This window comes from Catharus ustulatus, chromosome 23, assembly GCF_009819885.2.
Source record: "Catharus ustulatus isolate bCatUst1 chromosome 23, bCatUst1.pri.v2, whole genome shotgun sequence".
NCBI lineage: Eukaryota > Metazoa > Chordata > Aves > Passeriformes > Turdidae > Catharus > Catharus ustulatus.
The window spans coordinates 6,055,849-6,070,691 of NC_046243.1; the positions used below are offsets into that span (position 1 = coordinate 6,055,849).

Genomic DNA, 14,843 nt, shown 5'->3' on the forward strand with positions numbered 1-14,843 from the left:
GAGAGATGAAAGAAGCAATGGGGGAAAACCATGAATTCTCTAAGAATCAAAAATTAAAAGGGAGGGTTATATCTTAGAGGGCAATCTCAGGTATCGTTCAGGGAAGTCTCTGCCTCTCAAGTACCTCAGCAATGGGGAAACAGAGAGGGAAATGCAGCCGGGAAATTGGGATAAAAAGGAGGCTGCATCCTCCAAAAATTGCAGAGATCCCAGGGGAATGCCCCATGGCCTCTCCCCTTATTGGAATAAAGTAAAAGGACTCCTCTGTCTTCTTTTTGGACATAAACCTCTGGTGTTTGTGGATTAATTTTCCTGACAAAAGGGAGGACAAAAAGGGGTCCAAAAACAACCTACTACAATAGATACACACACCACAAGAACTTTAAACCTTAACAAAGCCAGCACATAATATCCATTCCTCATTTGTGAAAGCCAATCACCACACCACCCATCTATAACACTTAGTGGAAGGGCTGAGGGAGATGGGCCTGTTTAGCCAGGAGAGGAGGCTCGGGGGGAGCTTTGTCATTCTGCAGCTCCCTGGAAGGCTGTGGTGAGGTGGGGTCGGTCTCCTGTGCTGTGCTGCAGTGAGAGGAGCAGGGAATGAGACAGGGCAGATTCAGCTTAGATCAGGGTGGTCCGGCCTTGAAGGGCTGCCCAGGGAGGTAGAGGAGCCAAACCTTGGGAATTCAGGAGGTGTCAGGATTTGGTGCTGGGTGGTGAGGTTTAGGGGTCACAGTGGGAGGACGGGATAACCTCGATGATATCAAGGTCTCTTCCAACCTCGACAATTCTGATTCACTGTCCGGGGTCAGTTCATAACCAGCGCCTAAGGCTGCAGCAGTCCCAGTCAAAAACATCACACTGAGGCTAAGCCTGGCTCTATCTAAACGGGGTTATTTCGGCTGAACATTCCCCACCACCTCAGGGCGTTTCGGGGTCCCGAGTCGCGGTCGGGGCCCAGCAGTGGCTCCGGGCCCGGCCGGCCGCCCTCGATGGCGTTACCGCGGCAGCCGGGGGTGCTGGGCTAAGGGCGGGACCGCAGCCATGCCCGCAGCCATCCCCGCAGCCATCCCCGCATCCATCTCCGCAGCCATCCCCGCCCCACAGTGACCCCGCAGCCATCCCCGCAGCCATCGCCGCCCCACAGCGACCCCCCAGCGAGCCCGCAGCCATCCCCGCAGCCATCCCCGACTCACAGTGACCCCGCAGCCATCCCTGCCCCACAGCGACCCCCCAGCGACCCTCCAGCGAGCCCGCAGCCATCCCCGCAGCCATCCCTGCCCCACAGCGACCACCCAGCCAGCCCGCAGCCATCCCCGCAGCCGGCCCCGCCCCACAGCGACGCCCACACTCATCCCTGCAGCCGGCCCCCGAGGCGGGCTCGGACTCACATCGACCTCGCATTCCGCCGCGGATCGGACCCGAGGCGGACTCGAACCCGGACCCGAACCTACACCGACCCCACACCCCGTCTCGGATCAGACCCACACCGACCCCACACCCCGTCCCGGATCAGACCCACACCGACCCCACAGCCCGCCGCGGACCGGACCCGGACCCACACCGACCCCACGCCCCGCTCCGAATCGGACCACACCGACCGCACACCCCGCCCCGGAGCGGACCCGCCCGGCCTCGCGATGGAGCTCGAGGAGGACTTGGGTGAGGCTTGGGGCTGGGTCTGGGGGGACGGGAGAGCGCTCGTGGGCTGCGGGCAGGGCCGGGAGCACATTGCAGCTCAGGGGCCTGGCCGCTCTCGGGCCCGGTTTGTCCGTCCCCTCTCGGCCCGGGTTTTTCTCTGTCCCCTCTCGGCCCGGGTTTTTCTCCGTCCCCTCTAGGGCCAGGTTTTTCTCCGTCCCCTCTCGGCCCGGGTTTTTCTCTGTCCCCTCTCGGCCCGGGTTTTTCTCTGTCCCCTCTCGCCCCGGTTTTTTGTCCGTCCCCTCTCGGCCCGGGTTTTTCTCTGTCCCCTCTCAGGCCGGGTCTGTCCCCCGAGCCGGGCGGGCCCCCCGGGCCCTCTCTCGGTGATTCCAGCCCAGGTCGCCACATCCTGGTGCAGCTGCTGAGGGTCCGGCCTGCAGGATTTGACTGAATAAAGCTGTCAGGAGAATTAATCCACAAACACCAGAGGTTTATGTCCAAAATGGAGACAGAGGAGTCCTTTTACTTTATTCCAATAAAGGGAGAGGCCATGGGGCATTGCCCGGGATCTCTGCAATTTTTGGAGAACGCAGCCTCCTTTCTATCCCAGTTTCCCTGCCGCATTTCCCTCTCTGTTTCTCCATTGGCTGAGGTACTTGAGAGGCACAGACTTCCCAGAATGCCTGATACCCGAGATTGCCCTCTAATGTGTAACCCTCCCTTTTAATTTTTAGTTCTAATAGCATTAATGGTTTTTCCTCATTGCTTCTTTCATCTTTCAATATCCAATTTCATTTACCAGCAAACCTACAGTTTGTAAAGGCAGATATCTGTTTCCATTCATCAATCAGTGGAATCCATCCCATTGTTTCTTTTATCTCTCAGTGCTGGTCTCATCTACCAGCAGCTTGTTTGTAAAGAGAAATCCATCATTCCTCTCAAAATTACTTTGGTTTGAGCGTGGCTTTCACCCGTGTCTCCCAGCTCAGTATAAATTACAGCCATGTATAAATTACATCTGCTTGGTTGCTGAGCTGCTCCTATGGTGCTGGAAGTGCAGCACTGAGAGTTCTGCTCTTCCCTGGTGCTCATCTCTGTCCCCTTTTCCTTCACTGGCAACGCACTTGGTCTTGTGTGGAGCCAGTTCAGGGAGAGAAGCTACTGGAAAAATCTCTAACAAATAGTGTTTAGTCTTGTGAATTCCTTAAACAGACAGTGCTTAATCCTGTATTTACATATATGAGTGATTAACGTGCACAAGTGGGTATCTTAGCCTTGAGAATGAAGACTGTGCCTGATAAAGGTTGTATCTTGGCCAGAGCCCGTAGTTGGAAAGCATTCAAGGAGAAGAAACCCTCCTCAGAAGGAAGAAGGGGATGTTTGGAAGAGCATCCCCCATGCAGCTGGTGCCAAAATAGAGAATGTTGCTGTCTAATAGTGAAATTACAGTCTTAGAGTGTTTTATTTTTCATAATGTTTTCGGTGACAAAGCCACTTGTGATTGTTCTTCCAGGGGCAGCTGGGCCAATGCAAAGCCAGGTGGGTTTTCAGCTGCTCTAATGCCCCTGAGTGCACTGTTGAGGTAGAGGTGCTCAGAGGCAGCAGCACAGCCCAGCCCAGATGGAAATGGGAATCCTGTCTGTCCCCTCTCTTTCCAAGTGGCTTTCAGCATGAATTCTGCTCGTTGGGACTTCTGGAGCAGCATTTAACAACTGCCAGCCTGGGGCCTGATGGAGCCATGTGTGTGAGAGAGGAGAGCAGAGGCAGCAGCAGCCAGTGCCTGGAGCTGGGTTAGCTCCTGCAGAATCAAATCCTAAATGTGCTGAAAGCCCAGGCAACAAGAGTGGCAGAGCAGAAAGGATGGGAGCAGCCAGGCTCCCTGGTGTGTACCCCACTGACAGACCCACAGGCAGAAGTGGGGCCTTGTGTCTCCTCCTGGCTGCCTCTCATCCTCACTGAGAATATGCATATTTATTAATATTTCTATTTTAATATATTTTATAGAAATTATGCATAGATTCACACTGCTTCATGTTCAGTTTGTTTGTTCTTCAGTGGTTTTGCTGCTTTAGTAACACCTCAGCTCCTAAATAATTACATGATTAAAAGCTTCATTCAGAGTCTCATGTACCATGTTAGGCACACTGCTACCTCCAGAATGTAGCTCAACTCCCTCACATTCTGCCTCCAGCAAAACGAGCTGTTGATGGAAAAAAGATTTGGTTCAGCTGCTGAAGGTGCTGGTGGGTGTGACATGGTCCCACTGATCCTCCTCCAGGAGAGCTGGAAATTGCTGCTGACTTTCCCTTGGAGTAAGGGTGGTTGCCTCCCTAATGAGGTAACCTAAAGAGTTATTACACACAGTGATGCTGACTCTCCTCTGTTTTAACTAATGTCCCAGTTATGAGAACTTCAAATTTAATTAATTTGGTTATGCAAAGCAGGTGCCTGCCTTAATGAATGTTTTCAAACTAAAAGCAACTGGTTTAACTCCCTCAGGCCACAGCCCTGATGTGGTGGTGTGGGGTTTTCCCCAGTGCACTGTGTGACTGATTCTCCTCTTCCTAAGCAGCTGCTCTTCCCTGTTCTCATGTTCCATCAGATATGCTGGATCCAGAGAGGTTAATCCAGTGTCCGTTGGTTAAACACCACCTGATCAGAGCACGGCGCTTTCCCTATCACCTGGTGAAGTGTAAGGAGGTGAGCTCTGTGGGAAATGGGTTTGTAGAGAGTTGTTAGGGCTTGATAGAAGGCCTGAAAATGGAATAAAAGTTTTTAAAAACTCTCAGTTGCCCCATCTCTGAATCAGAAAAGAACAAAACCCAACAGAGCTGGTCAGCAGTGTCTGAGTGACTCTGCACGCATACACACCCTGTGTTCCTGCATTTCCTGGCAAGTAGCCCTGTTTAACTTCTATTTCATATAACTTCAGGATTTGTTTAGTGATAGCTCCAGGCACACTGGAATCCACCCATTCACAGTCTGGCTCTGTTGGAAGGAGACAGAGATCCTTCATAGTTAGTTCAGGGAGGAGACTTTGGTCTCTTCCAGCAGCTCACAGGGGGGCCATATTCATTTTTCCACTTTGAGCTGAAGAGAGGACTCGTGGAGTTCCATGCACCCCTCTGGGCCCCTCAGAGCACAAATGCTGTGATGTTGCAGCTCATTCTTTCACTGCAGGGCTGGGCAGTTTGGTTTTGCCAACAGCTGTTTCATGAGCATCTGGCAGAAACTGCACATCCTGGCTTCGGCACCTTTGAGAGAGGTTTATTCCCCCTCCATCTTTAATCAGGAATTTGATTACAAATCATTTCATACAACACACTTCTTCCTCTCTTTTCCTCTGTTGTCCTCATATTTGGTTTCTCTAAACCTTCTGAACTTCAGAGTTTTTTTCCTGAGACTTTTGAAAACCTGATTGTCCCCTTTTTAAGTTTACCAGTGTGTTTTTAAAACAGTCCAGCACTGCTGTGCCTTCCACTTAAGTTGTAGTTGTAGGCAGCATGTCCTGGTATCAGTAAAATAAATTTATTTTGGTGGAACTAGAGCCTTAAAAATATTAATTAGCTAGTGAAAGTGTGGGGTAGAGTTAAGTGACAAGTACCAAACATTCGTAGAGGGCTGTGTGTTGAGCCCCTGCACGTTTTGGCAGGAGTGTGCTGGGTGAACAATGTTATCAAGTAATACACTGCAATTTCTTGCTTATTGTATTTTTTAAAGCAACACTACAAATATCCCAGTCTTTTTTTTTCCTATGTATCAACAAGAGGTAAATGAATTTGAGAGATGTGGCACAGAATTTTGGTTTTCCCTTGTCCAGAGCAACCCTGAAATCGCAAAGAAATTGGCCACATGTCCCTTCAATGCTCGTCACCTGGTTCCTCATTCCAACCTCAGTGACCACATCATGAAGTGCAGTGACAAAGCCTTTGTGGAGCAGGATGTGGGTAAGGGACCCCCTTTGCACCCTGGGGACTGAGGCCTCCTCATGGAATAACCCAAAAGTGGGAGCCAAATGGTTGTCTGTATTTTGTGTGACACAGCAGCTTTGGGGAAACTTATTTGCTTGGTTTTATTGAGTAGTTTCTTGAGAATGTGGCAGATGCTCTCTGGCCTTGCATGTATTTTGTTATCAGGTTTGTTGAATAGAAAGGTTTTACTCAAAACTGCTTCTGGAAGGAGGAGTGGGATGCATTAATGGCCACATGGATGGGCTGCTCCTCTTGTAGAGCTGATCTCCCTTTAACTCTTGCACACCACAGGGTACACAGTTTTCCAGCTTCTGTAGAGGTGCACAGGCAGTGATGCCTGCATGCATGTCAGCAGGTTTCCTCTTCACTCCAGCATTCCTGCTCAAAGTTCCAGGGAGCAGAGTCTTCTCTTTTTCATTGAAAAAGGCAAATTTGAAGTTACCTGTGAAGGATTTCAACTGTCTGCATTGGGTGGGGCTTCCTCTAAGGCCTAGAGATGTTTTACAGTTTGAGCCAAAGTGTTTAATGGGTTTAAGGAGTGTTGGTCACTGCATTTTCTCTCTTCCTGAAGTGAGCCGGTCCTGTGAACCCCCTGAGGAGCAGCTGAATAATGGGAGCACATGGCAGGCACCTCCATGTGCTGAAGACTGGGAAACAGGTGAGGAACTTCCCCATCTGCTGCTTTCTTCCTGGCCATGTCCTCCAGCTCCTCTGGCCACAGTGTGAGGCCAGGGCTGCCTTGTAGGACACTGTGCTTATGCTCATTCATGTGAATGTGGATCTCTACCCATCAGGCTTGGCTTGGTATAGAGAACAATCTAAAATGCCTGCCAGAATGAGCATGGAAAGAGATTTCAAATCATCCCTTCCTCCCATAAGAGCTTTTGTACCTTCTGTGCAGTGATAGCAGTGGAAACATTTCCTCAGTGAAGCAGACACATTCCTCATAGGTCAGCTTTTCCTCCCTCTTGAACATGTAAAAATATGACAAAGATATTCCTGATCATAGAATCACAGAATCCCTGAATGGTTTGGCTTGTATGGTACCTTAAAGTTCATCTCATTCCATGAGCAGGGAGACCTTCCATTCTCCCAGACTGCTCCAAGACCTGTCCAGCCTGGCCTTGGACACTGCCAGGGACTTCTCTGGGCACCCTGTGCCAGGGTGTGCCCACCCTCCCAGAGAACAATTCCTTCCCAATCTCCCATCCAGCCCTGCCCTCTGGCAGTGGGAAGCCATTTAAGCCACTGATCAGATGGTGGTTTCTGGGGTTTCTTAGTTCTGAGCCACAACATTTGCTTGCTTTCACAGAGTTGCTGGAGGGATCTGAGTCTACTTTTGTGTGGGGTGTGATCAACTCTGCTATAAACAGGTAAGGAATGCAAGCACAGCAGTGTTTGTTTAAACAGATACTGCAGCCATCTCCCAGCCTCACCTCAATGGCTGGAGGAGATGCCTTTGCTGCTGTACAACCCTGGGGGGAGAGATGCTGCTGGTTCAGTGTGACCTGCTCCCTCATATGGCCTGGGCTAGAGAAGGGAACCCTCAGGAGCACAGGTACTGCTCCTGTGTGCTGTGGCTGGCTGCTCTTCCTGCCCATGGCCTGTGTTCAGGGCCTGATGGATGTCTGGGCATTGTGCAGGGAGAAGGGTGGTCACACCTTGTGGTCCCTCTGAGTCCTTGGGAGATCCCTTGTGAGCTTCTGTCCCCTGGGGCCTGGCAGATGTGCTGGAGTTCGGCCTTGTGTCAGCAGAATCCTCCCTCCTGCCCTTTCCAAAGCGTGGGCAGGGTTTGGGCAGGGGGAGTGAGGAGCTTAGTGCCCAGCTCTGAACAGGAGGGGCCTGCCTTGGCTGGCTGTGGGATGTGGTGGCACCACCAGAGCTGCCCAAAGTGTTGGAAGGTTTATTGAACAGGTTCATTTATGGTTCAGCAATAATCCTGCCCCTGGCAGCTCCGAGTTCTGTGTGAGCTCTTCCATAGGGGCTGACAGCAGCACTGCCTGCTTCCACCTGTCAGACTCTTTTAAGGACCTTTGAGTGTTCAGACCACGTCCAGCTCTCCACAGCCCCATCCCCCAGGGCCTTGCTGCAGTAAAATGCATAAATGTGAGCCAGTGCATTTGCCAGAAGTAACCAAAGTCCCTTAATTCCAGCCCCATCAGTGACCAGAACAACTCGTTGCCCCCACGGATGCGGCCCCCTGAGACCCTCCCGTACACTGTGTCTGCAGGGCTGTGAGTACTGAGCACGGGTTTGGCACCCAGGCAGGGCTGGCACAGCTCCTCAAATCTCTGCCTGTAGCAGCAACTGCTGGCTCCCACTGCATGGACAGGAGAGGTTCTATTGAACAGCAGCTTCTGAAGGGAATCTGCTGCTCGGATCATCCTCTGTGTCCTTCCTTTGAAGCATTCTCTCTGTTCTTTCCTTGCTCCATTCCTGTGGCCCAGGTTAGGCAGAGCTGCTTCCTGACCACATGTGCTCTCTCTAAACACACCTTTCCACAGCATCCTCATTATCCCCTTGCACCCCCTACCCTGCCCTGACTTAAACCAAATTGTTCTTTTGCTTTGTGCTCTGTCACTGTCAGTCCTAGCTAAGTCAGCTGGGGTGGAACAGGGAGTCCTTAAACCAGCACTACTGGGGGAAAAAGTTATCAAGTTCCATCTGGGGGAGGGAGAGAAGGAGCTTCCCATGGGGAAGTGTCTAATGCTGAAATCTAAAACTTCTATTTGCCTTTAGCAGCAAAGCAACAGCTTAAAGATGCTTTAAAAATGCTTTGAGGAATGATTGCCCTGATCCCACTGGGAGCAACTACACCTGGTTCTCTCAGGGCGCTGCAGACACAGCTCCTGCACAGCCAGGGACTGTGCAATTGCCAGTGCTGGGCTCAGTGTGGCAAACCAAACTGAAATGTGGGTTGTAGACAAGCCTTGTTGCCAGGGGGACAAGTGCTGCCTCTGCAGAGGCCACTGTTCCTTGGGGGTGTGGGGGAACTTGTATCATTGTCCATCTCATGCAAAAATTGTATGTTGTCCTTTCCAGAATTCGAAGTATCAGCTCCTCCCCCTGGAACTTAGTTTTGCCCCAGCAGTAAGTGTCTCCCTGATTTGGACAGGAGAGCTCCTGCAGATGACAGACATGCTCTGGCCCTGATGGCAGGACTCTCTACACTGGGCTTTTGTTGCATAATGTGTTTTTGTGCAACATTTGAATATGTGGAACTGTCCTTGTTTGCCAGGTGTTTCCCCCAAGTATCTGTTTTTAAAGTTACCCTCAGCTTTACTTGATGAGTACTGTTACTGTTCTGAAAAAATAGACTGATAAATGTACACAGACTCAGAAAGCCTTCCCTGGGTCATGGTAGCTCCCTGTGAACAGGAAAAGCATCAGTTGGCAGTCTCTGTTTGGTCTGTGAGATCTGTGAGACTGCTCTGTGTGCTCTGAAGATTGGGAAACAGAAGGGTTTTAAGGAGTGGAGACTGAGGGAGTGGTTTTAAACAGGGGAGGCAGGATCTGATTAGGTTCCTAAGTAGAGAAGTGATAGTGGGAACAGAACAGTTTGGCAGGCTGAAAATACCCCCCAGAGTGTTGTCCCTTGGCTTGACACTGTGTGCACTTGGAGCTGGATGCTGGTGGTCAGTGCTAACTGCAAACAGAGGGGTGCAGCAATGGGAGGGGGAATGTCCTGCAGGAATGGCAGATTTGAGAGAATTCAGGCCTGGCACAGCAGCAGCTGTTACAGTCCCATTTCAGTGGAAGTCAGGACCCAACAGGAACTTCCAGCAATTTCTACCCTGTGCCTTAAGCATCTTGCTGTTCTCAGGAAGCCTGGAGGGATTATGTGGAACTTCTGCTGGACATTTTAATATGGGAAATCCTGACAGGATTCTGTCAGGATTCTCCTGACATTTGGGAGAAGATTTTGCTGGGGAGCTGCAGCAAACTCCCTGCAACTGAGGCTCCAGGAGTTGTGTCCTTACAAAGCAAAAACTATCTTCCTTTTTAGGGCCTGAGATTAAAATCATCAGGAGCAGCCAAACTTAGAAGTATTTTTTCTGTCCATGCAGTTTTTGTTATCTTGTTGGAGTCTGAGTTTGTCCACTCAGTGCATGGCAAGTGTTCAGGTTGGATTTTAAACCGTGTTGTCATTTGCAGAGACTGCTTTGAGAGCATCCTGACCTTAACTTTTGCACCTTCACACTTTCAGCCTTTGTCATCTTTGTGTGTGAGGGGCTTTCTCAGGCAGACCTTAACAGAGAATCCTCTGCAAGTTCCTTGCATCACAACCAACTCCAAACAGGGGAAGTTTCAGGAGGACCCTGAGGTGCTTTTCCAGTTTCTATTAGAGTTTTGCAGTTTTCTAATGCTTAAAACATGTTTGAGAGCTCTCAGGTACCTGTTCTGCATTGGGGGAGCGGGGGGGAGGGAGTAGGAATAGTTTAAATCAGTAAAAATGCATGTTTAGGACAAAAAATGTTCTGATCAAGCACTATATTTCTAAACATGTGAAGTACAAAATGGGATCTAAAAATGCAACTATAAAGAATTAAGAAGCCAGACATAGCGTTTGTCTAGAAAGAGATAAATGCCTTCATATTTTCCTCTAAAGACTGGATTTTCACCATCTGTATACGACCACTAAAAAATAGTACATGTTGACTGGAATGTGCAAAATTAGGATTCTTTTAAATTTCTGTCAATTTATGTCAATGTTTTTATTAGCAGTTTCGAATAAAAATGTTTCAAATGCCCTGTGACTGCTTTTCTTTGGAGTCAGTAAGTGCTGACATCGAAGCTCTCCTTTCCACCTTCATTTATTTGTTGTCACTTGGAATGAAAGTGGTGACAAACACCAGCTGTGATCATTTCTGGTTTGACAGCTGTAGCTCTTTTGTAGCATTTGTGGGCCAGAGCACTGCAATTCTACAGGTAAATGCCATAATTGGGCACCTTAAGCCTGAGCTCCTTTAGTTGGCAGTGAATGAGAACTGCTCCTCTTCCCCCAGTGTGGAGTGAATCCAGTAGCCCAGCCCTTCTGGAAAGGACCAGACTGGAAGGTTGTGGTTGTGACTTCTAACACCCCCAGACCATAAGAAGTGTGGGGGTAGGGTCCATGAGAAGAGGGTTTGTCTTGTAGGGTGAGTGCAGCCCACCTGTGCCAGACATCTGAGCTCTCACAGCCCAGACACCTGAAACCCCATATCCTGGGAACTATCCTGGAGCACATCCTGCAATCCCTTATCCTGGGCAATGTTCTGGAGCACATCCTGAAATCCCTTATCCTGGGCAATGTTCTGGAGCACATCCTGAAATCCCATATCCTGGGCAAGGTCCCTGAGCACATCCTGCAGTCCCTTATCCTGGGTGATGTCACATCCTGAAATCCCATAACTGGGGCAATGTCTCTGAGCATGTCCTGCCCCTGCCACCTCCTGTGAAGGGCAGGGAGGCCAAAGGGCAGAGGGAGGCTGCTCCTGCAGTGCTTTGGGAATGTTGGCTGAGCCTCCCCCAGCACTGGGAATGTTTCCAATCTCAGTATTGGCCATCACTGGGCTCTCATTTCTCTCTGCTTGTTTTTTCAGAATATTTTTTCAGGTGTGTCACAGGGCACCTCCATCCTGGTGACAGAGTAAGGACTTTGCTGTCACAGACTGCTGTGTTGAATCCTCAGCCTCTTGTGCTGGGTGGGTTGTGCAGTGCCATTCCCTGGAGGCTGGATGTCCTTGCCGGGAGCAGATGGGATGTAGAGACAAAATCACAGACTTGGTTGGAAGGGACCTTAAAGCTCACCCAGTGCCACCTCTGCCATGGGCAGGGACACCTTCCACTGTCCCAGGCTGCTCCAAACTGTGGCCAGCCTGGCCTTGGACACTTCCAGGGATCCAGGGACAGCCCCAGGTGCCCTGGGCAACCTGTGCCAGGGTCTCACCATCCTCACAGGGAAGAATTTTTTCCTAACATCCAATCTAAATCTTCCCTCTTTTATTTAAAAATTGTTCCCCTTGTCCTATCACTGTGTAAGAAGACCCTCTCCCTCTTTTTTTATTAACTTTTAGGCACTGGAAGGGACTCTGAGATCTCCTGGGAACCTTCTCCAGGCTGGATATCCCCAGCCCACTGTCCCTTGTCAACATTTCTCCCTTTGTTCCCTCAGGAGGGTTCACTCTCCTTACCTCCTTGCCCTTTCTGTTCTGACCTGTATCACTTGCCAAGTGGCTTTCCTGACCCCACCCCATGCAGACATCCCATAATGGCCCAAGGCAGCAGCTCCCTTTTGCACTGTCCACCACAGCCAAGGGCCCTGACAATATTCCTGCCCTGTATTTTGCAACTCTGGATAACTTCCAGTCCTGCTGGACTTTAATTTCTACAGTGCCTTTCCAGAACATTGATAGGACTTGGATCCTTTATTCCCCTGCCCCCCTTCCTTTCTCTTGGCCCTGCCCCTCCCTAAGCCAAGGCACAAAGATACCCAAGAGTGGTGGAACAGGAGCCCAAGGAGGCCTGGGAAGACAAGGGAAACTCCACGATGCCAGGAATCCCCTGGGACTGGAGCAGGGAGCCTCAGGGGGCTGGGGAGGGAAGGGCTCCATCACCCACAGGCCTTGGGGAGACTGGGGCAGAGCAGGGAGCTGGCAGAGCTTTTCCTTCACACGGGGCTGGGGAACCACAGCACCTCCACCTGCTACAACAAGAGAATTTTCCTCCTCCAGCTGAGACTTGGCAGTCTACCATGGCAGTGCTGCACGGGCTGCGTGCTGCACTAGAGGAGGTCGATTTTTCACACATCCCCTTGTGCTCAGACGTTGCAGGTTTATAGATAATAAACAAATCAAGCCGAATTAAAACTATTTAAGAAGCAATTTTTATTTTTGCGACTGAAACACGGTCCTCAACAGCCACAATCAAAAGGGACAGCACCGAGCCCGGGTTCGGTGCTGGGTGAACACACACACTGATTGATCTCTTGTATCAGATCCCTCTGTGCTCACACATGCGGTCCTGGGCAGTCCGTTTTTATACAGTTTTTCTGGCCTGGGGCAAAAGTCCCTTTGTTTCTGCCGTGGATTCCCATATTCATGTAGTTTCCTTTCTCCAGCGTGGACTGGACAAAAACAGTTTGGTGCAGCGATGAATTTTGATGTGTGCAGATTTTGGTTTACTGGAACTGGGTATTGAAATGTAGGTTTTCCTGAGGACCTTGGTTATCTTGATTGGTGGTGATTATCAAGTCCTCATGGCCAGGGAGTTTCCTGGCCTGTCCCATAACGAGTCACCTCTATTGGGGCTGGTTCTATTAACTTGCTAATTGTGGCTTTGTTAGCATCTGCAGCGCTGGAATCCTGTGAAGCAATCTTTTCTCCTCGCTGTGGCTCAGTGTTCCTAAAGTTCCTTTATTAAATTCTTTATTTCTACAAACATGATTTATCTTTCACAAAACACGAATTACTTGAGAACATATCACACAGGGTTAACCTGAGGCAGAGTGAGCAGGGAGAGGCAGACACAGAGCAGGCTTTGGGCGAAGTACAAACATCCTCTGGTACTGATCTACACTCTTCCTTCTGAATTAATTAAGTCCCACCCAATCTTTATCTCTTATCACTCATTATCTCCCCCTCTATTCTGCACATACCTTACTCCCATTTCACTGGTTTTAGGTGATCAAATACGGACTGGTTTAGTCTTTGTTTAAAAATGTTTCCCTTGTCAGATTTAACCCCAGCCAGCAACTAAACATCACAGCTCACTGCTCCCCACGCAGGCAGAAGGAGGAATCGGAGGGGGGGGAAGTAAAACTTGCAGGTTAAGAAGTTTAATAATTGAAACAAAGATATAATTAACAATAATAAAAAAGACAATGAGAGAGTGGGAGAGATAAAACCCAAGACAGACAAGTGCTGGCCACTACAGTTGTTCACCACCCTCTGACCCCTCCCAGCCCACCATTCCCAGTTGATGTACTTGGAATGACTCTGTGGAATTTCCCTTTGGCCAGTTCTGGTCACCTGTCCTGGTCCTGCTCCCTCCCAGCTTCTTGAGCCTCTGCTCACTGGCAGAGCCTGGGAAACTGAAAAGTCCTTGATTTAGAGTAAACACAAACCACTGCTGTGTTAATTAACATTATTCCCATACTAAATCCCAAACACAGCCCTGGGAACAGCTGCAGGGGAGAAAATTTACTCAATCCTAGATGATACGGGGACATAAAACATAAAACCTTTCCTGGATTTCTTCCACATGCTCAGGCACACTCAAACACCCTCCTGAAGCATCAGTCTCATTTCCAGCTGCTGCTCACAATATCAAAGCCCCTCAGGGCCCACCCTGGACAGGACCAGTGCAGCCCCAGCCCAGCACTGCCACGGGCTGGTCCCACCTCTGCAGCAAGTCCATACTTACAGCACTGACAACTTTCTGCATTCTTTGCTGGGTGTTTTCTGATTTGAGAAGTGTTTTGTAGCTGTGGGGATTGGAATTACTTCAAAACAGAACTTAAGAGCAAGAGGAAGATAATCCAAGCCCTTGGTTTCACATTTTAAACCCACTATCTCTTTATCAACAGCCACATTTTGCCCTCCAAGCTCTTCCTTCATTTCCCCCCTCACCTGCAGCACTGGCAGGTAGAGAGGGAGAGGAAGGTGTGGCCCCTCTCAGGACCCGAGGGGCAGAGCACAGCAAGGGCCTGGATGTGCCCCAAGCTGCCCCCCACCCACCCATGCACAGCTCCTTTCAGCACCAGCTCTGGGGCTGTCCCAGCCTGGCACATCCCCCCAGTGTCTTGGGTTACAATACAGAGTGTGATAAAAGGTCTATTCTGTCGCCATCTGTTGAAGGTGGGGGCAGTGATCCTGATCTCAACGGCAGATGTTCTGCTAATGGGCCATCCATTGAAATCAGGGGGGGCATTGTTCTTTATCTTTTCACACCCCATCCTTCCTCCAGCGAGTCATTTTCTGCTCATGGCCATTGAGTCCCACTGTGGGACTGATAAACTTACTGCATCCCATTGGGAGTTGCTCCAGCCAGGGGGAAGAGCCCAACATTTCTTACCAAGATAAAAACAGAGGTTTTGGGACACTAAGGGAGCCCCTTTCTCCACTGGACTCCAGAGGAAAACCGGATTTCTCCACATCACCACTGGAGCTCCGGAGGGAAACTGCACCTTGTACAGGAGCACTGCTCCAACTGAGCCACATCTGTCACTGCAGGAGGATGCAGCCACCATGG

At 50.0% G+C, this 14,843-nt stretch overlaps 1 protein-coding gene across 2 annotated transcripts; it reads left to right on the plus strand.

The window, feature by feature from the left end:
• The first annotated feature begins 1,394 nt into the window (after positions 1 to 1,394).
• Positions 1,395 to 11,702, plus strand: LOC117006587 (gametocyte-specific factor 1-like). Of its 2 annotated transcripts, none has more exons than XM_033079117.1 (7): positions 1,395 to 1,665; positions 4,244 to 4,341; positions 5,462 to 5,588; positions 6,184 to 6,270; positions 6,925 to 6,985; positions 7,766 to 7,846; positions 11,669 to 11,702. In XM_033079117.1, exons 1-7 carry the CDS (start codon positions 1,644 to 1,646, stop codon positions 11,685 to 11,687), a joined length of 495 nt encoding a protein of 164 aa, XP_032935008.1. In that variant the 5' UTR covers positions 1,395 to 1,643; the 3' UTR covers positions 11,688 to 11,702. The 2 variants fall into 2 exon arrangements, with proteins under 2 accessions (XP_032935008.1, XP_032935009.1); XM_033079118.1 differs by lacking the exon at positions 11,669 to 11,702 and adding an exon at positions 8,655 to 10,366 and having other exon boundaries at positions 1,583 to 1,665.
• Positions 11,703 to 14,843: the final 3,141 nt, after the last annotated feature.

Bases quoted from the DNA above. Each gene is read 5' to 3' on its own strand.
- LOC117006587 (XM_033079118.1), top strand. From the start codon at position 1,644: ATGGAGCTCGAGGAGGACTTGG. The intron at 5,589-6,183 runs GTAAGGGACCCC...CTCTTCCTGAAG, and splicing joins CTTTGTGGAGCAGGATGTGG to TGAGCCGGTCCTGTGAACCC. The intron at 6,271-6,924 runs GTGAGGAACTTC...TTGCTTTCACAG, and splicing joins TGCTGAAGACTGGGAAACAG to AGTTGCTGGAGGGATCTGAG.